The sequence below is a fragment of the Aotus nancymaae genome, unplaced genomic scaffold (genome assembly GCF_030222135.1).
Source record: "Aotus nancymaae isolate 86718 unplaced genomic scaffold, 86718_ANA_hifiasm-v0.15.2.pri h1tg000032l_0, whole genome shotgun sequence".
NCBI classification, from domain to species: Eukaryota; Metazoa; Chordata; class Mammalia; order Primates; family Aotidae; genus Aotus; species Aotus nancymaae.
The window spans coordinates 4,067,431-4,093,739 of record NW_026988445.1 but is presented as its reverse complement, the minus strand read 5'-3'; the positions used below and the strand labels follow the sequence as shown (position 1 = coordinate 4,093,739).

At 38.4% G+C, this 26,309-nt stretch overlaps 1 protein-coding gene across 1 annotated transcript in view; it reads left to right on the top strand.

Annotated features, from left to right (window-relative positions):
- The window catches only part of USH2A (usherin), a 775,604-nt gene that overhangs the window by 665,614 nt on the left and 83,681 nt on the right, over positions 1-26,309 (top strand). The window contains exon 61 of the mRNA XM_064383503.1: positions 8,612-8,966. Coding sequence (XP_064239573.1) covers positions 8,612-8,966 — 355 coding nt within the window. The remainder of the gene's footprint in view (positions 1-8,611; positions 8,967-26,309) is intronic.

Here is a 26,309-nt window from a genome sequence, read left to right as displayed (position 1 = left end):
GCAAGATAGGTGATTTTCAAGTTTTCATTACTACAGCTGTTCTCTAATAAACGTTCTTACAGTAAGTATACAGAGAATTATTCTTAGTACTCGAAGTACTAGGTCAACTTTTTGTGCATTTAAAATTGTTAGAGATTCCTAAGTTGTCTTTCAAATATCATATATAAGAATTTCTGATTCTGAAAACTCCTTTTAATACAGGATCAGTCTTCCAAATCTGTCAGCTCAATATTTTAATTGGCACATTTTTATTGTTTTAATTCAAGTTTTGATCATTGTAAGTAAGATTGTTCATTTACTTAAAGTATTTATTTTCTATTTGGGAGGAGTATATATAATATTATTATAAATTCTTAGACTATGTTGCTATTGGATTGTTTCTTATTAATTTGTCTATATTCTTTCCACATTAAGGAAAGTCTCCCTTTAGTGATCATATTTAAAATAACATATTTTATTATTATTCCAGCATTTTAATGGCTCTACTTCTTATTTCTAAATATAGAATTAATTTTGTTATAAGAAATTAGATAAGAATTCATTTTCTTAAAAAATGATAACTAGTTTGTGAACATTATTTCATAATCCACTGATTTGAAATGTCACTCATACAAAATTCCCATGTGCATCGGGTCTGTTTTAGGACTTTGTATTCTGTTTCAGTTGTGGTAAATAGGAATTTTAGCAAGCAGGGCCTGATGGTGACGACATCTTAAGTGAATAAAATCAATAGAATAAGCAAAATTTCCAACACATAAGCATAGGAGTCAAGGAATCGTCAGGTTTGACTGGAGTCTTTGCTATTTGTAGGGGACATTTAGAAGATCAGCTTAATAATAGATTTTGGATATAAGGAGTTTAAGGTTTTTATTCAGAGGCAATGTGAGCTGCTGAAGGTTTACAGGGTAAATAGAGAAGCAATGTCATATAGTGGAAAGAACGTGGAATTTGTAATCAGAAGATATGGCTTCCAGGTCCTGGCTCTGACACTTAATAGTTATGTGACCTTAAACAAGTCACTATGTTCCCTAAATTTCCATTTTTATGTGAAGATAGTGACTATAGAAGATAATTAGCCTCTTGGAATTCTTTAAGAATTAAATGAAATAATATATGTGAAATAATAATAACATATGTGAAATAATATGCTACATGTGAAGCGTGATAAAAATAGAAAGTTTTCCTAGCTATGTTGTCCAGAGCCATGCTTTAGAAAGATGAATCTATCTGGCAGTTGTAGATGTACATTTAAAGTCAAGGAAAGAGGTTCATGGTAATAAAAGAAGAGGCTTGCATAACAGTATGCCTGGTAGGATTCTGTTTTCTTTAAATATATGGTATATTTTTTACATATATATGTATATTAAAAATGTCTGGAATGTTAAACACCAAAATAGTGCTAGCAGTGCTTATCTCCAAATGATAGGCTATGAGTGATTCTTTTAAATACTTTTGCTTTTGTTCATCTGTGTTTTCTTATTAATTTTTACAATCAATATATTATATGGTCTATTAAAGACAAAATAATAAATTTTGTGAGCACAGATGCAAATCTATCATCAATCTCTTTCCAGTTTTCCTATTTCCTTCTTAGTGTGAACATCACCATCACTTTCTGTAATAATCAAAGTCTAATCAAGAGAAAGGAACCACATTACTTACTTTAACAGAAGAAATTTAATATAAATAATTAGTAAGTAGTTATAAATTTGTTAACTAGGTAACTAAAAGCATAAAAAGAGAACTCTACAATATCATAGAGGTGGCAACTACAGGAAACATCTAGCACCTTTAGAACTGAGGGAACAAAGGGGAGTTGTTGGAATTATTAAAATGTAAAGGCTTAGAGAAGGGTGCCTGTGAAGCTCGGACCCAGACAGCTGAAGAGGGGCACCTGCCACTCGTGGAGTTGTCTGGAGGAGGAAGCATGAAATTAAATTGGTTTACCAAGTGTTGGAAAAATTACACACTGCAATCACCTGCTCCCAAGATATTTTTTTATTGCAATACAAGAACAGCCTAATACAAAAACTTGGTACCAGGAGTAGGGCATTGCTATAAAGATACCTGAAAATGCAGAAGTGGCCTTGGAGCTGGATAATGGGCAGAGGTTGAAGAGTTTGGAAGACTCAGAAGAAGACAGGAAGGTGAGGGAAAGTTTGGAACTTCTTAGAGACTGGCTAAATGGTTCTGACCAAAATGCTGGTAGACATATGGACAGGGAAGACCAGGCTAATAAGGTCTGAAATGCAAATTTAAAAGTTATTGGGAACTAAAGTAAATGTTCCCCTTGTTGTGGCCTACCAAAGAACTAAGCTCCATTTCATCCATGCCCCAGGGATCTGTGAAAGTGAGAACTTAAGAGTGATAACCTAAGGTACTGGTAGAAGAAATGTCTAAGCAATAAAACATTCAAGACTTTGCCTGGCTGTTTCTAACAGCCTACAATCAGATATTGGAACAAAGAAATGACTCAAAGTTGGAATTTTTATTTAAAAAGGAAACAGAGCAAAAGTTCAGAAAATATTGTAGCCTGGCCCTTTAGTAGAGAAAGAACCCAAGCAGACTGTGAAGTGACCACTTTCAAGAGAGACTAGCATGTCTATACAGAAACCAAATGTTAATATCTACGATAATAGGGAAAAGGCCTAGAAGCCATTTCAGAAATGTTCCAGGTAGCCCCTCTCATCACAGGACCAGAGGCCTAGGAGGAAAGAATGGTTTTGAGGGCCAGGCCCAGAGCCCTGCTTCCCTGTGCAGGCTTCTGAACAGTTCCCCACATCCTGGCTACTCTTGCTGCAGCTGCACCTCAGAGGGCCTCAGCTACATCTCAGGTCACTGCTTCAGAGGGCATATGCCAACAGCCTTGGTAGCCACTATGTGGTGTTAAGTTGGCAGGTGCATAGAATGCAAGCATGAAGGAGGCTTGGCAGCTTCCCCCTAGATTTCAGAGGATGTATGAGAAAGCCTCAGTGACCAGGCAGAAGCCTGCCACAGGGGTGGAGCCCTCACAGAGAAACTCTACTAGGGAAGTGCAGTGGGCAAGTGTGGTGTTGGAGCCACCATACAGAGTCTCTACTGCACTGCCCTAGTAGACCTTCTCTCTAGGTCCCAGATACCATGGGCAGCTTGTATTTTGAAAAGCCATAGGCACTCCATTCCAATGTGTGAGAGCAGCCACAGGGGTTGCACTCTGCAAAGCCACAGGGGCAAAACTACCCAAAGCCTTGGGAGCCTAGTGCTTGCAGCAGTGCGCACTGGAGTGGGACATGGAGTTAATAGAGATTATTTTGGAGCTTTAAGTTTTAATGTCTGTCCTACCAGGTCTCAGACTTATGTCAGGCCTATATCCCCTTTCTTTTAGCCAATTTCTCCCTTTTGCAATGAGAATGTTTACCTAATATCTGTACCCACATTGTATCTTATAAGTAAATTGCTTGTTTTGACTCTACAGGCTTATAGGTGAAAGGAGATGAGTCCAGATGAGATTTTTGACTTGGTACTTGAGACTTGGGACTTTTGAGTTAATGCTGCAATCGGTTAAGACTTTGAGGAACTATTGGAAGAACAAGATTTCATTTTGAAATGTGAGAAAGAGATGAGATTTAGGAGGCCAGTGGTGGAATAATATAGTTTGGATGTTTGTCCTCTCTAAAGCTCATGCAAAAACAGATTCCCAATGTTGCAGATGGGGCCAATCCCTTAGGATTTGTTTAGCACCATGCCCTTGGTTAGAAGTGAGTTCTTGCTCTGTTTGTTCATGGGAGATCTGGTTGTTTAAATGTCTGGGACTTCCCCCAACCCTTCTCTCTTGCTCCTGCTCTCTGCATGTGATGCACTTGCTCTTTCTTCACCTTCCACTATAATTGTAATCTTCCTGAGGCTCTCATAAGCAGATGCCAGCCTCATGCTTTCTGTACACCCTGCAGAACTGTGAGCCAGTTAAATCCCTGTTCTTTATAAATTAGCCTACCTCAAGTATTTTTTGTAGCAATGCAAAAATGGCCTAATGCAAATTTTAAAAAGAGCACATGGAAGGAGATGATAACTCTATTGGAGAGAAAAGCAAGGAAAATACTGTCTGGAGAAAGTGATATGGGGTTAGAATTTTAAAAGATTAGTTAGAGTTAGCCTATAGAAAAAAGGAGAATAGAAAAGCAAATGGGGAGGGGTATTGCCAAACAGAAAATTAGCAGAAAAAAGCCATGGAACCATGAGACACAATGGAGTATAAGAAACTATAGTCAAGCATTTGCTAACTGTAATATAAGATGGGACTAGGAATTTCAGATAGGTGAGTCCTTTTGAGAATCAGTAGATGAAGGATAATCGTAGGCCATTTTGCAAAGTAAATCTCTAAGGAATTTTTAAATGGACTAGATCTTAAAACTTTTGGAAGGTCTGTGATGTCTCTTCCCTCAACAACAGTGTCTACTCATACCAAAAAGCTTGATGATTCAACCTTCACAAAGCATTTTGTAAATCACTTGTGTTTCCATTTGTCCTTTCAGCAGTCTAGTTCAGGATCTGCATTTATTCTTATGTGAACTGTTGGGATGACCTCCTTGTTCAATGCCAGATGTATTTTCCTAAAGCTTTGCACATCATATCCATGATAACTTCCTTCAGATCATGCATTACATTTTGCTCAGTAATTTTTATGTTTTAATTTTATATGAATTTTCAGAGGTTTCTTATACACTATGAGGTTATTAACTGTACTTTACAAAATGAAATAAAAACTAGAGGACACAGACAGGCAGGTTGAGCCAAGGTCACTGAACTAAGTGGCAGATGCCAGGACCTCCAACCTATCTCCTCTGACTACAGATGCTTCTGATTATTTAGTTAAACTCATAATATTTTTAATATCTTCATCGAATGGACCTGGCAATTTCATAACCTTAAAATTGTTACAGCGCATTGGGTTCTAGGATTTTGTTTTAACTGTTTTTGAAAACAAGCAGTGACAATTGCTGGAAGGGAGAGAAAGAGTAAGAAGTTCCAGAAAACATTCTACAATGAGACCCCAGAAGTGTGAATGTCTTTAAAAATAGTTTTCCTAGTTTTTTATACTTATTTTTGTTTTCCTCTTAGTGTTAGGCAATATTAAATTAACTCTAGTTGGAAAAATCCATTCCTGAAGTATCTTTCAAATGAGCTTGAGCAAAGAATAACCATTTGGCTATTCAGAGAGAGCTGAAAATGTGATTTCTCTAAACACAGGTGACTCAGGAGGAAACACTTCCAGTTAAATGAACAGGTGAAGCCTAAATCTTAAATAGATTAGGAAAAATTGTGGTCTACTCAACGACTTCTGCTCAAAATGTATTCAGACATAAAGAGATTCTGTTTTTTAGCAGCACAGATGGGACATTTACCTCTCCATGGTATTAATTTTTTAAGAATTCAATGGTGATAAGAAACACTTTAACCAAGCTGCACCTTTTAATTCTTTTGGTGGTTAAACTTGAAGCTAACATGATACTCAATCTTTTAAATAGTATATATATTTAAAACCCACACTTTTAGGCAAAATTTTTAAGAGTGTCAGCTTTATAGAAACCATGACTACATCTCAATTTGGGAATTCATGAGAGTTTAATAAAAATTAAATTGTCATGGAAAGGCTGAAGCTAGACAAAATAGAAAATGTTACTTCCCCATAGACCATCATAGGTTTATTTGCTGTATTGTGTTCCTAGCAAACACCTTTTTAAAAATCACTGAGAGGAGTCCTTGGCTATGAGCCCTGTGGTTCTCATTGGAATGGATCTCTCCCAGTGACACAGCTGGTACCTGATATCTGCACCAAGTACAAAGGCCAAACCCTGCAAACCTACACTGAGTGCAGAATCTGGTCCATGCATGGTAGCGAGCAATAATGAGGTGGGCTGCCGAACCATAATTGCAGGTCATTGAGGGTTATCTATGAAGCCTCTATAGCTTCCAGCAGGAAGCTTGTCATTGCTCATACTTAGGTCATCATGATTTATCAACTTGAGGATCATCAAATTCCCAAAGCCAATGATTTTACATATCCTGCCTTTTTGTGAAAGGTACTGTCATTTACTTTGTCTTAATAACCCTTTACGTTTTGATGGAGGTGGTTAATCTGATATGGCAGCATGTGAATTTTTCAGCATCTGAAGAGTGTGTTAATTAAATACTCCTAACAGCCTGGAAAATATTGATGTAGTCATCATTCTCTTCTCAACTAGAGAGAGGGCTGAAGGAGGAGGGTCCATGTCTTAGTTACATTCTTCTCCAACCTAGAATACTGCCTTGATAGGAAATAAGAGCTGATGGAGAAGAGGCAAAGACACAGAAAAGTCATGGAATTACATACCTTTTAGCCTTTCACTTGAAAAAACAATAATGAACACTTACTGGGCTCAGATGCTGGGAATACAGAGATATACCAACCACAATTCCTGCAGAACTTTGCTTTTTGTCAAACCTGCATCATGATTTTACATCTAGATGGGAAAGGAACTGTTCCAAATGAAGTATCAGATATATAGGGCCATCTCAACAACTGACCATTCCAGTTTAATGCTGTATATATTTAATACCGAAAGAGTATGCATTTGGCCCTAGTTTTGATATCAACAAAAATCTAAAGATTAGCCTAAACAATCCTATTCTCAGATAGTTGAAAGAATTTTGAGAGTATACTCTCCATTTTACCCAGTTTTAGGGGAGACATCTAAAAGGAATTTAACTTTTTTCCTTTAAAGATCTCTGAAGCAGGCCAGATATGGTGGCTCATGCCTGTAAATCCTAGCACCTTGGAAGGCCAAGGCCAGAGGCTTGCTTGAGGAAGACCAGTCTGGGAAACATGGCGAGACCTCATCTCTACAAAAAAATTTAAAAAGTTAGCAAGGCCTAGTAGCACACATCTGTAGTCCTAGCTACTCAGGAGTCTGATGCAGGAGAATCTCTTGAGCCCAGGAGTCTGAGGCTGCAGTGAGCTATGATTGCACCAATGCATACCAGCCTGAGTGACAAAGTGAGACCCAGTCTCAAAAACAGAAGAAAAAAAAACTCTAAATTCCTATTAGATTATTTATCTTATCATGTTCTTTTCCTTAATTTGTACATAGCTCCATCTCCTCTACTCAGCTACTTATTCCTTTAGGTAAGGAGCATGTTAATCTTTTTACCTTGGCTCCTAATACAATGACAAGCATATAAAAGTGTTTAATAGAGATTTGTTGATGTATAACAACAATAAATGTATTTTAAAAAAACAGTGGTCTTGCCCGGCCTGGTGGCTCACACCTGTAATCCCAGCACTTTGGGAGACCAAGTAGGGTGGATCACCTGAGGTCAGGAGTTCAAGACTAGCCTGACCAACATGGAGAAACCCTGTCTCTACTAAAAATACAAAATTAGCTGGGCATGGTGGTGTATGCCTGTAATCCCAGCTACTGGGGAGGCTGAGGCAGGAGAAGCACTTGAACCTGGGAGGTAGAGGTTGTGGTGAGCTGAGACTATGCCATTGCACTCTAGCCTGGGCAACAAGAGTGAAACTCCATCTCAAAAAAAAAAAAAAAAAACAGTGATCTTGATATATAGGAAAAGATTGTCCATACTTTGAGAGTTTATGGTTTAAATCAGAGAAAATTCAAATGAAGAGCAAGTAAATGGCATCTAAGAAGTGAATGTAAAATACTTTTTATACATCCTGGGAACAAATGCAAAAGAGCATTGTGCTGTGTGAGAGAAAATAGGAACTGTGGGCTTCCCTTCATAGTTCTTCATCTTCCAGTATGCAAGACTGGGCTTTTTCACACAGCAATTTTATGGTCCTAAGAGCAGCAAAAGAATCAGCCTCAATATGCAAACACTTTTGAAACTGCTGCAATCATCATATTTGCTACTGTCCCATTAGCCAAAAAAAGTCCTATAGCCAAGTTCAGAGTGAGTCTGGGAACATACTTGCAAAAGGCATAGATACAGGGAACCAAACATATTGGGACCCCAGCTGCAATCCATTTACCATAGAAGGTAGGATTCCCAATAATATCAGCCTTTAATAATTCTATATCCTGTGGTCCCAGTTGTGCAAAAAATAAAACCCCAATATAACTGCATGCATACATGCACAAACACACACACACACACACACAGAGAACTAGAAAATACATCAGAATGCATTAATAGTTCTTAATATGTGCTTCTATATTTTTAAAATGTTTAAATATGTTTGCTTTCTTGTATTGCATGTGCATTTTGTTATTCAGCAAAAACATCTGGAAGGCAATAAAATGTGATTATGGATGAGGTTTCACCTTTTGTGCTTTTTATATTTCTTCTGTATTTTCCATGTTTTCTATAAAGCATGTGCACTCTTTTATAATCAGTCAAATTCGTGTGTGTGCGTGTGTGTGTGTGTGTGTGTGTGTGTGAACTACACTTAAAAAATGATACTGAGTTAGGTCACTGGTGTACTTCTCCGTCTGGTTTTCCTTTTATTGTGACACCAGAAGGAAATAGTTGAAAAGTTCAGTTGATAACAAATTCTAAAAAACAATGTTTACCCCATCTACAAACTGTGTTTTGAAATGTGCAGCTGTCACTGGTTGCCTGCTTGGTTTCCTTTCAGACGCCCTGCTGGCATTGAAGAGGAGTCTCTTTTATTTGTCTGGTCAGAAGGAGCCCTTGAATTTACGGATGAAGGAGGCACCCTGAGACCTTTCACGCTCTATGAATATCGGGTCAGTGCCCGTAACTCCAGAGGTTCAGTGGAGAGTCTGTGGTCATCAACACGAACTCTAGAAGCCCCACCTCAAGATTTGCCAGCTCCTTGGGCTCAAGCCACCAGTGCTCATTCAGTTCTGTTGAACTGGACAAAGCCAGAATCTCCCAATGGCATTATCTCCCATTACCGTGTAGTCTACCAGGAAAGACCCGACGATCCAGCATTTCACAGCCCTACCGTGCATGCTTTCACAGTGACGGTAAGACCCTTGAAAAAATAACAGACACTCAGATTATCTGATTAATATGTTGAAATTAATTTCCTTATCCAACTTCTCATTCTTCTTCACTTAGGGCTTAAATACATGAAAATCTTTCACATGTGAAAAGTTGCAGTGTAGTCACGGTGGATAAGATACTGAACTGAGTATGAGGAGTATTGGGGACCAGTTCTAGATACGACTAATTTTGATTACCTCAAAACAAACACATTTTATTTATTCATAAAATTGATTTCCATTTTCCATATTTACTAAATGGGAATAATTTTTTTTTGAGACAGGGTCTCATTCTGTCACCCAGGCTGGAGTACAGTGGCGTGATCTCAGCTCACTGCAGCCTCTGTCTCCTGGGTTCAAGCAATTCTCCTGCCTCAGCCTCCCAAGCAGCTGGGATTACAGGTGCCCACCACTGCCCAACTAATTTTTGTATTTTTAGTAGAGATGGGGTTTCACCATTTTGGCCAGGCTAGTCTCAAACTCTTGACCTCAAGTGATCCGACTGCCTCAGCCTCCCAAAGTGCTGGGATTAGAAGCATGAGCCACCGCACCTGGCCTAAATGGGAATAATTTAATATTTCTTGATTTGCATTTTCCATATCTACTAAATGGGAATAATGTAATGCTTTTCTTCATACCTCATAGAGATGAGATTCAGATGAAAATAGATAGAATATTTAGTTTTCTACTTCCTCAACAAGCTAGTAATATATAGCTGTATATATGTATGTGTATATATGTGTGTGTGTATGTATGTGTGTGATATATTTTTATTTTTATATTTATATAAATACATCACACACACAAAGTTGCATGCACTATAGCTTACTGGTGATTTTTTTTTAAGGAATGGCCTCCTCTGGCCCATAGAACAACTTAATTCAGTTCACCTGATCACCTAGTAGCTCCTGCGAGCTCTCTGTGTCCAGCATAGCCTCATGTTCTATGGGAGATACAGAAACAGGACAGTCCTTGTCACAGGGAGTGTTCTGTTTTATAATATTGCAGAGATGAGAATTGCACATAAGGGGAAAAAAAAGAGAAGCGTTTGAGTACAGCCTATAATGTCCACTACACTGGAACTCAGATCCCAAACTCCACTGTCTACTAGCTTTAAACCATAATGCAAGAAAGAATAATATCACATAGCAAGTGTTAGGCAAGAAATGCTCTAGGAGATCAACTCTCAAACTGAAGATGCTTCGTGGATAAGAGTCAATTTTGTGGTCTTAGGAGTTAAATACAAATGTGCCAAGACCTTATTAAATATGGAAAACCCTCAGTAAGAACAAATGAACAGACAAAGCATTATTTTAAAAAAGTATGTTTCTATGCTTTAAATCTTGGAAGGCCAATTTACATGAAGGTTATCTTACAGGGAATAACATTTATCAAAATATTTAAGTAACAGTGAGCAAATATATTTTCATAAAACTCCAGAAGAGCCTTTCTTAAATTAATAAAGTACAATATTTTCCCACTGTCCTTGTGTTTAAATTTCTCATATGACTAAAAAATAAGCAATATATAAATGAAAGGATAATTGGTTTATCTTCATTTTTATCTGTTTCAGAATTAGGACTACATTTTTATTAGATAGTAAATTATCTTTATATACTAGAGTCTTTCCTATTACGTCTTCTGGTTCCTATATGATAAGCACTTGAAGCAGTGTTCTTACGTGTAAAAGATCTTTTTGAGTGGATATGTAATCCAGGAGGAAATTTGTTACTTCTCCCCATATTCTTCAAACTCATGTTCTAAATTTTCACCCTTAAAGTCAAATGTTTATGAATATCCTACCCTTGTTAATAGCTTCTGAATGAGGCACCTTAATTTAAATATGCTTTTATTGAAGGCACAAAGATTGCAATGGTTAAACCTCTGATCTTTTAAAATACAACTTTCAGAGGTATGAGCCTAATCATTTAGTTTCCCAAAACAGTTCTACTGGAATTCCTTTCTGGAATACCCTATAAGTCACCCCTTCATAGCCAGCTTCATTTTAAAACACAAGCTTTAAAGTATATGATAAATCTATGAACTCTATTCTTTATTTAATCTTCTAGGCTCTATTTTTATCATACTAAAACACTTCTGAAAAAGAGGCAAGCCTGTGGCCCCAAGCTTTAAGCTGCACAGAGCTCTTTGCACACAGGCCCTCCCTGACGTGGCTTTCATTTTGACAGTCCAGTACTGGTGCACTACTCTATTTTTCCAAAGATTTTTTTTCTTGCAATGCTGAATAGAATAGCCAGAATAATTTTTTTTAAAAAGCAATACTTCTGCATCCTATTTTTGAATGTGTGTGCATATATTTAAAGTGGCCTCCCAAAATCTAAATCTTTGGCTCTAAGAATTCCAAGAGAAGGCCTCATTAGATTCAACAAGAAAGGTCCCACCTGATCTTTTCAAGCAAACAAGGACATCTTCCACAAAGCAATCTGGGCAAGTGTTCAGACCTTCAGGCCACTGGACCACATTTTCAGGGCATCAGGGCTACTATGACTCTCTATGATCTGACACCTTTGAGAGAGGTCACCAGGAAAATAAACTAGTGTTTTTGTGTTTCACTTATTCCCACAGTTCCTGTGTAGGAGATTGTGTTCAATATTTTTGTTTAAAAGATATGGAGGCCAGGCGCGGTGGCTCACACCTATAATCCCAGCACTTTGGGAGGCCGAGGCAGGCAGATCACAAGGTCAGGAATTTGAGACCAGCCTGGCCAACATGTTGAAACCCTGTATCTACTAAAAATACTATTTTTAGTATTGTTACTCTTTGAGAGGCTGAGGCAGGAGAATTGCTTGAACCCACGAGGCTGAGGTTGCGATGAGCCAAGATGGCGCCACTGCACTCCAGCCTGGGCAACAGAGCAAGACTCCATCTTGAAAAAAATAAAAGAGGTTCTATCAGTTATCCAATGTTCTGTACTCCTCACCATCACAGAAAAAAAAATGTATCTCTTATCTCAGACAAATCATTCCTCCTATAATTTAACTCTTTCTTTGTTCAGAGCAGCATGACATCTACATACTAGCACGATGGGTCTTCAGGGTCAAACAAATTACTGACAATTCAATCTGATTTGGCAAATAGTCATTGAGTACTATATTCAATATGTCAATATGCAATACCAAACTAAACTACGTTGTTGAAGTCTGCTATGAGACTTGGCCCTTGAGCAGAGCAGAGACTGTGAGGAAAAATGAGTGATTAGTTCTGAGGCACAGGCTATTACTCTTGGGCATTTTGGGTTTCTAAGCTTCTTGCTGCTGAGTTTCTGCTGCCCATGTTTAGAAGACTCCATTTTATTTTTATTTTTGTATAAATTTAATGGGTGCAAGTAAAGTTTTGTTACATGGATATATTGTGTAGCAAAGTTTTGTTACCTGGATATATGGTGTGGTGAAGTTTGGACTTTTAGTGTAACCATCGCACAAATAACGTACGTGGTACCCCTCAAGTAATTTCTCATCCCTCACCCTACTCCCTCCCACACTTCTGAGTGTCCAATGTCTATTATTCCACACCCTGTGTCCACGTGTATACATTATGTAGTCCCACTTATAAGTGAGAACATGTGGTATTTGACTTGCTGTGTGAGTTATTTCACTGAGGATAATGGCCTCTAGTTCCATCCATGTTGCTGCAAAAGACATGATTTCATTCTTTTATGGCTGAGTAGTATTCTACGGTATATATACATATATATGTATATATGTATATATGGCTCACATTATATATATATAAGATATATGTATATCTTACATTCTCTATATATTTATATATATATTACATTCTACAGTATGCAAAATTATTCCCATTTAGTAAATATGGAAAATGGAAATGGAAATCAAGATAGATATGTGTGTGTGTGTGTGTGTGTGTGTGTGTGTGTACATATATGTGTATATATATATATCACATTCTCTTTATCCAGTCATCCACTGATGAACACTTAGGTTGATTCAATATCTTTGCTCTTGTGAATAGTGCCGTGATAAACATATGAGTGGAGGTATCTTTTTCAATATAATGACTTACTTTCCTTTGGGTAGATGCCCAATAGTGAGATTGCTGGATCGAATGGTAATTCTACTTTTAGTTCTTTGAGAAATCTCTATAATGTTGTCCATAGGGGTTGTAGAAGAAGACTCCATTTTAAATCGCTTTCCAAGTACCTTCCTAGATCTACTTCTGTTTATCTAATTCTGCACCAGTTAAACACCTTTACTGTCTTCTTTCCTTTCTGTGCCTGCGGTATGAAATTTTTCAAGATTTTGTTTATTGGCCACTCTGGCTAAAATTCTTCTGGGCAAAGGAACTACGGTGCCTTCTCCATTAATGAGGCACAGAGTCCATTCCCACCATTGCAGGAGTGCAGTTCAATCCACAGCCTTGCAAGAGGTAATGCTAATGCAATTAGCATTAGCTCATATGCATCAGTCCCTCGTTTATTAAGATTTCATCTCTGCACAAGGGGCCACCAATAAATTGCCCATGTTGTGGTGCCATCCCTAGCTTGCCCCAAGGTCCCCCCAGAGTTGTTTATAGACAGGTGGATGTTGCTGAGAGAGCCACATAAAACAGGTGCAATGGAGGCATGAATTCTGCTTGTGGTGGCAGTGGATGGAGAACTGGCAGTGGGGGCCCTCCATGGGGGTGAGAAGCGTATGTGTTGGCAGGAACAGCAGCAGCGGCAGCAGCAGCAGAGGCAGCAGGAGCAGAGAAATGGAAAGAGTGTGGGTTTTAATGCATCACTAGCTGCTCTCCCAACCTCATGAAAAGTTTCACCTCTATGTAGGACTTTCTAAGGGAGAAAGAGGGAGATCAAGATTCTTGGGGTCTCCTTAGACCAATACCTTCCATTATTGAAAACAGGCTTTAGTTAGAAGGCCTTAAACACCCTTCCCAATTAGCTCTGTGATGAATTGTGTGGTGTCAGGAAAGAACTGTATTTAGCCTTGCTTGGCATGCAGGAGTTCCATGGTGGTATTTACAGGGAACACTCCTGGCAAGGTTGGCGATATTGCTACCACCATTTGGGTTTGTTTGCTTTTTCTCACTGGCATCTGCCATTGTGCTGGCAGAAATAAATCTGAGAATTTGGGATTTTAAAGGCAAAGGCGGTTTACCTATTATCTGTGCTCTAAGTATATCCTTACTTGTTCCATGGGGTTATAAAACATCAAGCCCAGATCATGCGTTTGCCCAGAAATGGTACTTCACTCCATGTAGAATCAAGCATAAGGTGCTGAGAAATAAGCATTATATAGGTCACTAAAAATTGGCTTCCAATCTGGGAATAAAATCTAGAATTACTAACTCTAGCTTCTAGATTCTAGTTGCCAAACTTCTTTTCCCAATGTCAAGGGGAGGTAGTCAAAATTTCCTCAAGTGGTTGTTTCATATATCTTTACCATTAAGTAGATACATGGCAAAAAATAACAACAATAATAATAAAATAGATATTTCACAATTGTCATGTTATGAAGAGTGTGTGAGTAAACTGATAACATTGATTTTTAATCCCATTTTCATTTTGGCTTAGATAACATAAAATGTTACTGCTCTTTACATATGATCTTAAATTAGCTGCAGCTCTTTTAAACTTGATGATCTTAGCCTTTTCTCCCCAGACCCATTTATTAGACAACAGAAACACTCTGGGAGACATAGCTTTCTAAAAGGACTCCTTTGGTGACTTTCTTTCTAATGTGAAGAAAAATTTGGTAATAAAAATAATTATCATATCTCCTGTGTCAGTTCTATAAACTGAGATTTTCACATTTAATAATAAGAAATAACTGTATCATCCTTTTATATAAAAGATACAAAACATGGATGAGTAACTGTCATACAAAATAATGAATATTTGTTGGCATAACCCTTTTTTTTTTTTTAAGAGACGGGGTCTTGCTCTGTCATGCAGGCTGCTGTGCAGTGGCGCCATCATAGCTCACTGTAGCCTTGACATCCTGCACTCAAGTGATCCTCCCGCCTCAGCCTCCCAAGTAGCTGGGACTACAGATGCATGCCACCATGCCCAGCTAATTTTTTAAATTTTCTGTAGAGATGGTGTCTCATTAAGTTGCCCCAACTGGTTTCAAATTCTGGACCTCAAGAGATCCTCCCACTGCGATGTCCCAAAGTGTTGGAATTACAGGCTTGAGCTACTGTCCATGGCAAAACCTTTTAGTTGTAATGATATTTTGGGTTTAATATTCACTTTTCATTCACTAGCCTTACATAATCTTTAGCCATTTTGTCTAATTTATTCCTGAAAGTCATAAATACATATCGAGAATCGACCCTTTGCTCAATATTGTTGGGAATGAAAACCATGTGAGTCTTTTTGAATTTTATATAATTGCTTCTTTGAAAGAGCTATATTTTTCTCCAACCAATTTATCCCAGCAAACTCCATCAGCACTCCCTTGCTCACCAATCAGTAACATCTAAGGCAGGTCCCATGGTTTTCCAGTCACTTTTCAGTGACAAAGACCAATGCAACTAGCGATCAAGACTTATTTTAGGTGTTTTTTTAAAAACTCCAGTCTAGGCTGGGCGCTGTGGCTCATACCTGTAATCTCAGCACTTTGGGAGGCTGAAGTGGGCAGATTACTTGAGGTAAGAAGTTCAAGACCAGCCTGGTCACTGGTCAATGTGGTGAAACCCTGTCTCTAGTAAAAATACCAAAATTAACCGGGCATGGCAGCTGGTACCTGTAATCCCAGCTAATCGGGAGGCCGAGGCAGGAGAATTGCTTGAACCTGGGAGGTGGAGGCTGCAGTGAGCCGAGATCACACCATTGCACTCCAGCCTGGGTGACAAAGCAAGACTCTGTCTCAAAACAAACAAACAAACAAAAAAAGTACAGTCTAATTTAAAACCTGATTTGTGTTTAAGGATCTACAGTAGGGGAAAGAGGGCATGGTCATTTTCCTCTGTCTTCAGTTCCCTCTTTTTTTTCTTATTTATTTCCCCAGGATCAGGGCATGAAAAGAAAGAATTAGACAAAAAGTAACAGAGCTTTACTCAACAATATTGCTCTGATTAATCTTCTATTAATTTTGAGGGGGCAGATGCCTCATGAGATTTTCTGTGTGGGTTACACAGGGGTTCCCATAGGAAATTCCATGCCTCATAGTTCCCTGATTCAGGCAATACACTCTCTAGCTAATATCTTACACCCCTATTTGTTATTGTCCAAGAAGTACACCCTACAACCTTTTTTGCCTCTGAGGGCCCCTCTCCCAAGCAGGCAGCCAATATCAAGTCCTACCATGTTGACAAAATTCATTCCTTTCTTGGCACCCACTGGGACTGCAGAAAACTTTGGTTCTACCAAATAATGAAGGTGTAGCTTGTCCAGTACTATATTCTCTACCTGACCTACCATGCTGGATGAGACCTAGCAGTCTCCCAACTTTGGAATTCATTGACTAAGATACAGTATTAGCTTCTGTGTTCGGCTATTATCCCAAAACTCTGAGATCACTTAAGGAATTCAGAAGACTTTTTCCACCTTAGTCATTGCATCAAAATTGTCCTACGAGTTTCATCAGTGCAATAGGAAGCCTCTTGCCAAGAGCAGACTGTTCATCTCACTTTTCTTGCAACACCCCCAATTTCTTCAAGTATTTCTCTTGGACATTCCTTGTATGCCTTGAAAGGGAACATGGAGAAATTCCATTCCCTCCCTGAAGTGGGAAGGATATAACCAAAGCCTCTTTCTTCTCCACTGAATCCCCTTCCTTTTTTTTTTTTTTTCATGAACTTGGATCTTCTCATATAGGTTATCTACAGAGATCTTCATAGGAAGATGAAGCTTGAAGTCTGTTTTTTCCATAAGTCCTGCAGTGATATGTCTAGCTGTTCCAGTAGAGTTACTCACCACTGTTTTTCTAAAGTATACTCATTATTCTCCAATACAGTCCTATTTCACATCCTATTACATAACTAAATGGCCCTACCATGCTTCTAGTTGGGCAAGCCAGATCATTTTTGAGTCCTCCCTCTTCCTTTCTTCCACATCAATCCTTCACTAAGTGCTATTGATTCTATTTCCAAACCATAGTTTAAATTTTTCCACTTGAAGACCACATTAGGCTGTTCACACATGTTAATCCCTCCTCCTGGAATGACGGCTCATGCTCCTATAATTCATCTGTCCTCCTTCTTACTCATCAAGTCTGAACTAAAATGTTACTTATCTCATAGGGCTGCTTCGATGACTAATAAATTAATGCATATGCAAAGTACCATAAATGGCAATATAAATAGACTATAAACCTTTAGCAGTCTTTCTTTTTGAAATAACAGAGACCGGAATAAATTAGCAGTTGTATAGAAGGTTCTGGTTTGTATAGGCAACTGTACTAATTTGGTCATGAGTGAAAAACCTTATGTTTTATACATTTTAAGTGTTCCTCGCCTTGCAATAGAATTCTGAGCTTGCAAATTTAAATGTTTCCTGATACTATGCTGTCAATTTCCATGTAATTTTCCAAATACTGGATTAGGTTCTATTTCCTTTCTAAACTGCCTGGAGCAAAAACATGCTTTTTTTTTGCTTTTTTTTTTTTTTTTTGGGTCTTCTGAGGTTTATTATGGTCTTATCCCTGGCTCTCCTGCCCCAATAACATCACATGCCTGCCACTCTAAGAGCCCTCCTCAGGATATTTCCACCTTATATGTAGTTCTGTTTACCTGCCATGACACTCTTAGGACCTGACCTTTTCTTTAGATCTAGCAGAACATGATGAGGTCTTTTAGTCACACACACACACACACACACACACACACACACACACACACTCTTACTTCTCAAATCACACAAATAGATTCTGCCAAATTGGCATCTATCTACTTCCCCTTTGCCAAATAGTAGTTTATCAGTACATGTGGGACAGTTGGTGGGGATTATTTGACCTGTGGGTCAGTATGTTGCTATTTACTGGCCTTTAACCAACTTATAAGGAAACCCTTTTTAGACACCTAAGAATCCCGTGGAGCCTTGTCAAAAATGTACTGAAAGTAAAATCAACTAGTCCACATACTAATAGGCCCGGCCATAAATTCAGAATATATGCCATTTAGCAGAGACAGCAAGCTGTAAATGGCAGTGAAGGGCAGAAGTTAATTGAACTGCTCTGCTCTTGTCACAAATGGAAAGTAGCCACTACCTGAGACAAGATGGCTACCCCTGAAGTACCCTATTACAGCCAAGAGATCATATCCTTAGCTCTGCAAGGGCTTATGGGTGAGGGGGAAATCATACACAGATGACCAATTTTTTTATGGTTCACAGCCGATCAAAGTGAAATTCAGCAGCTGTTCAGGACAAGTGACCACTGTAACGGCTGTAATATAACCTACTAAATAGAGAGGGAATTGCATTAGAGCAAGAGGTTAGCTGTGATTATCGGCAGGTGAGTGCTTTATTGAAGTTGAAAGACCATTAACATTGATAGAGTAATTATTTCAACTTGAAAGTAATTACCTTGATGGGTGATAACTTCTCTAGTGTTCCCAGATTTGATTGGGCCAAACAATTGTGAGCTCCTGAAGCCTAGAAAAATATTACAACAATACTGTGATTTTTAAATTACTGAAACCACTGGTGGAATATTCTAATTATGCCGAACAGTGAAAAGATTTTGCCTTACACAAGCTAGTGACCTCTCATGTAGAGAGAGACATTTGCTTTTTAATCCAAATGCAATGACCCACACCCACCACCTGTGAATACATATGTGATGGGTTTGCAAATGAATCTTTTTATCTTGATATAATTTTTAAGGTGAAACATCTTGTTAGTGCTGAGCCTAGGTAATACTAAGGTAGACATGCTGACATTGTTGGTCATATCTATGGACTGGAAGGCTCCAGAATAGCAACTGTCTTCTATCTTTGTCACAGAGGGTTTAAATTATATAAAGTAAATATTTTGATAATGACTACACACAAATTAGAAGGTATGGATGCCACGTATTTTGGATTCCAAATTTCAGGTATTATCTAGTTATGTAATTCAGTTGTTTAAATAGCTTTCTCACCTGATGTTATGCAACTCCACTACAAATACTCTGTTGTCAGGGTATTTTCTGTTAATCTACACTGGACATCAGCAAACAAAATTAAAGTTGAAAACCTGGGCTATTGCTTCTCTGTAATCTCATGAATATATGAAAACTGCAAGTTATTTGCAATTGAGGACCAAGACAAATCTAATTCAGTGATCAAGACCAAGAAATACTATTGGGCGCCTCCATTAATCAGTTTTTCATCATCTCAAAAGGGTAGATTTATCTTTTGAGAAGCTACTGTGTCCAGAAGCTATAACAGATACAAACAAAGAATAGTCTTTTCTCTCTAGGACTTGTGGTGTTTTTGGAAAAACAATAAGAAAGACAAATTACAATGTAATAAGCAAGCATTTGGTCATGCATGGTATTGATCGTACTTATAAATAGTTAAAAGAACTGAGGAGGACTCTAACCCATACTCCTGAGTCCAAGCCCAGCACTCATTCTATGGAACCACAAACCATTGACAGAACAAACATAGGCATCGTGATTCTTAGCCATGCTGTCAGAAAAGATGAATGTGACATCACCTTAAAGTTCCTGGATGAGTCCTTAGACCTTTCTATCATCTTGGCGGGGTTTGATCAGATGATCAGCCAATGAATGACTGTCTCTTTGGCAGCACTTCCCACGAGTTTTTTCTAATCAAAATCTCAGACTCTCCTAGGGACAAAACAGGTTTCTACTTGTTGTCTAGGAGCCAATAAGGAATGTTTTACCAAGCAGTTAATGGGTTTCCTTCATCTCCCCATCTCGGCTCTGAATTCCTCTCCATAGACAAAGTCGTTGAGTCTCTCTTCTAGAAATTACCATAGTGTGTAGAAATCTCTGCCAAGCCAAAAGACATTTGCCAACTGAAAAGTAATATAACTGGCTTGAATTTGGTAAAAGAGTGAAGCTTTGAGACGAAAACACACCACTTGGGAAAGTGATAAGAATTTATTAATTGAATCGTACATCTTACCACGAAGCCAACCAAAGAGTAACGAAATCTGACCAATCTGACAGCACATGAGAGTTCTTACCACAGCGGGCTCACCATGTGTCATATACAGCCAGGCTAAAGATTGTATTAAGGAACCCCTCAGGTACTCTGAATTTAAAATAAGTGTAATAACTCATTTTTAAACATTTTATATGATACTTGAATTATTAAATATTCACATTACAAAATCAGAGAGTTTTAATCCATTCAAAAGTGTGCGTTGTCTAACGCTGAAAGATAATGGTCATGTCTAGATGGTAAAATTACATTATCTTTTTAACGGATGTAAATGTTACTTTTTGACAAGACACAAGTAATGAATTTTATTGTCCAAGTTCCTATTGGGTGATTATGATACAGAGTTTTATTTTTGCTAAAGCAATTACTAATGTCATGGCTGGATACCTGTGCCCATTAGTGGCTGGTTCTGTGTTTTTTTAGGATGGTTATTGATCTCTTGCTGAGCTGAGATTCAGGTTTTATGCCAGATAGCTTGATTAATGGGTTGGTTTCTGTAAGTGGACTGAATGGGGATAGAAAGCAGGGGCAGCGTGCTCTGCCAACCCCAAATCCGTCAAGACGCATAGCTCATTATGAAACAGTTATCAAGGATACATGAAAAATTAATTGGGCTCAGTTTGATTCTGAAAAGAATCGGCTTTCTACTTGGCGGCCCTTCCCCCCCACTCTTTCCAGATGTTGTGCGCCAGCCCCTAGAGAAACAGCAAAGGGAGATGTATTAATACATTGTATTGATTAGATCAAGACCCCTGACAGTTATTTGTAGAGATACCATCTGGCTGCTGTTCGAATTCCTTCACCAAAAACAGGACGTGACATGTTATTAATCTCAACTCTCTAAGTATAGACAGTTGCCTTTTCTGCTAAACCGCATTTTACCATTCCGTAGGAGATGGAGGCAGACCTGAAGGGTGCAGAAATTAAGGTTATTACACAAATTGAGCCATATGGTCCAAATATTTCAGCAAGAAAATTGCCAGGCAATAAAAATTGCTCCTGCCTTCCTAATGGTGTAAATTACAGTTTAACCATGGCTCTAATGATGTCCTTCTGCCGCGCTTAACTACTGTTACATGAAGGACATTGTTTTAAAAATATAAAAAACAAGTAAATGCCAGCAGCGTGTTTTACAATCTGTTAGTGTGTCATTAAGAACACTGTCAGAATTACATAAACATAATGGCAGGCAACCCAGCATACAAAGGAACTCGTATGGAAATAGAAAGTGTCTTGAAACTCTCTTCATTATCTCTGGAATGTCAAGAGCACCGTCCCCTCTGGAAGTTTTCCAGGGAGAAAAGCCCTGTCCATCTAGTGCTTTATTCTAATTCTCTTGTGTGTGTCCCAATAGCAGTGTTTTCTAAATCCAGTGTCACAACCCATAGTGTGCCTAGGTACACATCTGGTACCACAACCCTGTCCATGTTCAAAAAATGAAACAGACAAGGTGAGGAGACAGCTAACCAATTCTAAAAGAAACGACAGAAGTTGACCTTTTAAAGTATTTTTGTTGTTGGGGAAAAGAGTTAAGACTCCACTGTCCCTCTTAATATGACATCTAGAATTAAAAGTACAATTTCTATCCTCAGCAAACTAACACAGGAACAGAAAAACCAAACACTGCATGTTCTCACTTGTAAGTGGGAGTTGAACAATGAGAACACATGGACACAGGGAGGGGAACAACACACCCTGGGGCTTATTTGGAGGAGGGAATGGACAGCGTGAGGATAAGTAGCTAATGCATGTGGGGCTTAATACCTAGGTGATGGGTTGAGAGGTGCAGCAAACCACCATGGCACGTGTTTACCTATGTAACAAACCTGCACATTCTGCACGTGTATCCTGGAACTTAAAATTTAATTTAATTTAATTTTAAAAGAATAATTTCTGCCATCCCACTATTTGGGCACAATATGAAGAGGAAGCTTACTGAAGATAATCATAAATCTTTGGGAATTACAATGAAGACCATGAATATTTGAGTAAGATTTGAACCCTTTCAAATATTTTTAGACCTATGACACCAAAAACACTTTGGCACTTAAAAATTCCATGTAGGTCATATCAATGTTTTATTCTCTAAAATTGCACAATTCTCCAACTTTTTGGTCTTCTAAGATGTTATAAACATGGTTTGTTAAAGTAAAAGTCCAGGTAAAAGTTTATAGAAAAGTTTGAAGGAAAAACTACTTTTAATTCCCAATGGAGAGTTACCTTATCTTTAAGCTCTTTTTTCTTCTCCATTTCCCCAACGGGAGAAAGCCCAGGATATAATTTGCCCTTTTAACTAAAAAAGAAAAAAGAGAGGGAAAAAACTAAATTAAAAAAAAATTATCCTTTTCGCATGCATGCATTAAAATTAATGAGGACTCATTAAGTTATTATTTCCTCATGACACAAAAGGCAGGGCTAGCAACCTATTGACTGCAGAATCTTCTGCCTGGAAAGCTCTTCTCCAAGTATCTCCGCAGCTGGCTTCCACACTTTCTTCTGGTCTTAACTGAAATGTTGCTATTGCTGAAGCCTTACCTGGCCTACCCAGCTATAATTTCACTCTCCTCTCCAGCATACACACTTTCTATTCCTCTTCCCTGCTGCTTTATTTTATTTATTTTATTTTATTTTATTTCAGACGGAGTCTCACTCTGTCACCCAGGCTGGAGTGCAGTGGCACGATCTCAGCTCACTGCAATCTCCGCCTCCTGGGTTCAAGCAATTCTTCTGCCTCAGCCTCTTGAGTAGCTGGGACTACAGGCATGTTCCACCACACCCGGTTAATTTTTTGTATTTTAGTAGAGACAGAGTTTCACCATGTCGGCCAGGATAGTCTTGATCTCCTGATCTGCCCACCTCTGCCTCCCAGAGTGCTGGGATTACAGGCATGAGACACTGCACCCACCCCTTTATTTTTCTCTTTAATATTTAGCTTTTATTTCTGGCTTCTTTCTAACCTATAATCATGTTTCAGAAATTGTTTTTCAGATGCTTTGTAATGCTTTATATTTTGCCTAAAAGGAAATCTGTATGTTCACAGCTAAATCAAACAGAGAAAGAATCAGTTCCAATTTCAATTTATAACCTGAAACTGTGGGCACTTTACACATGCCCATCTTATTTCACCTCAATAATCAATCTATGGAGTATTATTATCTAAATTTATTAATGAGGAAATGGAAGCTCAGAGAGGTTTAGTAACATACCCAAGGTCACACAGCTGGCTGCAGAGTTGGAGTTTGATTGCAGTGCTCTCAGCTTCTAAAATATTTTCTTTCTATTATCTAGCACTGCATCTTGAGTTTCAGCCTAGAGGAACAAGATATTATTTATGAAAAGCTAAACATCAATGAAAGCCACAAATTATAGTTCAATAGGACAAAGAGATGCCACAGAGCTTCATATGATTCATTGCCTAGTAAAAATATAGAAAACAATTGGTAAAAGATTCAAAGAATTAAAAGATCTCCTGGACTGGAAAAGTCAGAGAAGGCTTTTGGGAGCGGTCTCTGCTTTGAACAATGGGTGAAATTCAAATAGAAGAAAAGTAGAACAGACATTACTTTATTCAGGCAAAGAAACAGAAGCCTAGTTTTGAAACATCTGATGACCAAGTCTCTGCTTCAGGAGGTCACATGGGGACATTTTTCCAATATGCCCCTATTAATTGGGCTGATATTAAAACAACTGATTTAAAAAAAAAATACATCAAAATACTCCCAAGGGATCCCTACCAAAATGTTATTGAGTGAGGTGGTTAGCAGCATGGGTCTGAGGTCAGGAAACATGGATTAGAGACTGGCTCTGACTTTTTTTTTCATTGTGTGCCTTCAGGAGGTTATGCCTCAGAGAGGCAGCACCTCTTAGAGTTGCAGGAACCAAGACGACACTCAGTAAATGGTGGTATCATCCAAAATAGGTTTTCAGAGAAGAAATCAGCACGTGAAGGTGTCATGGTGCCATAGTGTGTTGACAGAGTCCTGTCTGGAGATACTAGTCCAGAATTTCAAAAAAAAGAAAAGTTTTCTTCTGGCCAGGCGCAATGGCTCATGCCTATCTATAATCCAAGCACTTTGGGAGGCCAAGGTGGGCAGATCACCTGAGGTCCGGAGTTTGAGACAAGCCTAGACAACATGGCAAAATCCCATCTCTAGTAAAACTACAAAAATTAGCCAGGCGTGGTGGTGGGCACCTGTAATCCCAGCTACTTGGGAGGCTAAGGCAGGGAGAATTGCTTGAACCTGGGAGGTGGAGGTTGTAGTGAGCTGAGATCCACCACTACCAGCCTGGGCAACAGAGCAAGACTTCATCTAAAAAAAAAAAAAAAAGAAGTTATTTTTTTTTCCCCTGCATTTCCTAACACCCCTTTCCCAAAAGCATGGATTTCTTCACTAAATATGTTAGTAGTAGAATGGTCTTGTGGCAGCTGACCCAAGAGTCCAGGTAGAGAAGTGGGGAAAGAAAAGACAAAGCTGGCCAAGAGGCCATGCTCCTCCAGAGCTTGACTTGAGACATTAAACTCACTGAAAGTTACTCAACATCCACAGTGTTCTGGTGGTGCCTCACTTAATCCTGGACAATGAATCACAGCCTGAGCTCCATCACTGACTTGGTGACCCTGCCGAGGGCCAACTCATCAGCCTTCTAAAACACACAGTGCTGATGACGGCAAAGGGGATGAGAACACACATGAGCATCCGCCCTCCAGATGCTCTAAGAGCCAGGAAAGAACTTGGGGAAAGAGGAACAAATCACTCTTCTGATACTGCCCTATGTTTATACCAGGACCTATGCTGTCATCCTCCTTACCTAATCATGTTTAATATGGGATTTATAAGAAACTAAATGTGTACCTTAAAGTAGCTTTCTAAATATTGCTCAAATATTGCTGGGCCACATAACTCTGCAACGAATTTTCTTCCTTTCTGGCCTACCATATTTTAGAAATATGATAGCATATTTGTGTTGAGAATCACTAAGGGCCTCAAGAGAGTCCATCTCTTTGTCCTTTCTGCCTAGGAGGACCCGGTCATCATGCCACAGCCTTGGTGTCTCATTTTTAACAGAGCAATAATTGTTTATTAGTGGAATATATGCTTATTATATCCAGAAATTAAAGTTGTTAGGGGACATTTGTGCATCCAGGTCCCTGTGGCTGGGTGATCGCATCTGTTAGAAATAAATCACTTTAAGAAAATTATATTAGTCTCACAGACGGTCAAGAATGGAGCGAAGGGAGGGAAGTGTGAATAGGGTGAGGAAGCTTGATTTTAAATCTTGTGAAATAGAGTGTGGTCAATATGTTGTCATCACATTACAGTGTGCAGACATCAACTCCATTTTCCCCTCTTTGAACCCCAGGTGGCCAATTAACAGTATGTGCTATTTATTCATTACAAAATAGGCAGGATAAATTGAATGGTTAGAATGGCTAATAAGAATTCTTAGCAAGGAGTAAAATAAAAAATGATACATAAGGAGAGACCCCCACAAAAAAAAATCTTTGGGGATTTCCAGAAAAAAAGTCTTGAGGAGTTTTCCTCTTAAATGTATCTAGAATTTCTGACATGAGGAAATTTAAATGGAAAGATTCTCTTTGAATAAATTTTCTTCCTAAAATATGTTCTCTTCAATTCTCTCATTTGTATTTCCTTAGAGTTTCTTTCCTTCCTAAGGCAGAAAGGCAGTTTTAAATTACTTCTAGCAATTATTAGTATCGTTAAGGTGTTCTGACGCTGCATTTTACAAGAAGCATCATGCTTGCCTTCCTTATTTGCGTCACTATTCAACTCCAAGCCGCAACACAGGAAATGAAACCCTTGTAAATTGACTTGATCCTGTGAATGCTCACTTTTACAAATATGAAAGCACTTAAGAAGGGATTATAAAATACTCTTTATATAATTAAAATTCAATTGAAATATATGAATTAAACATTTTAACTGATGCATTTTATTGTGCAGTCATGCAAAGATTGCATGCTTCTCTATGTCCACCGTTGATGCCTACAAATAACATTATCTCTCTTATTGCAAAACGTACATCAGAAGAAGTTGGAAGAAAACAAGGGCTTTAGGGATTTTTAAGCTGAAGCAGCAGTTACTTACCGTGCAGTGTTAGTAGATTGCATGCCTTGAGGATCTAGAAGCTGGTAGAAGAAATGGAGCAAGCAAATCAGAAATTTCTTATTTCTTATTTCAGAAATAAGAAATTCTGAACTTTTACCTT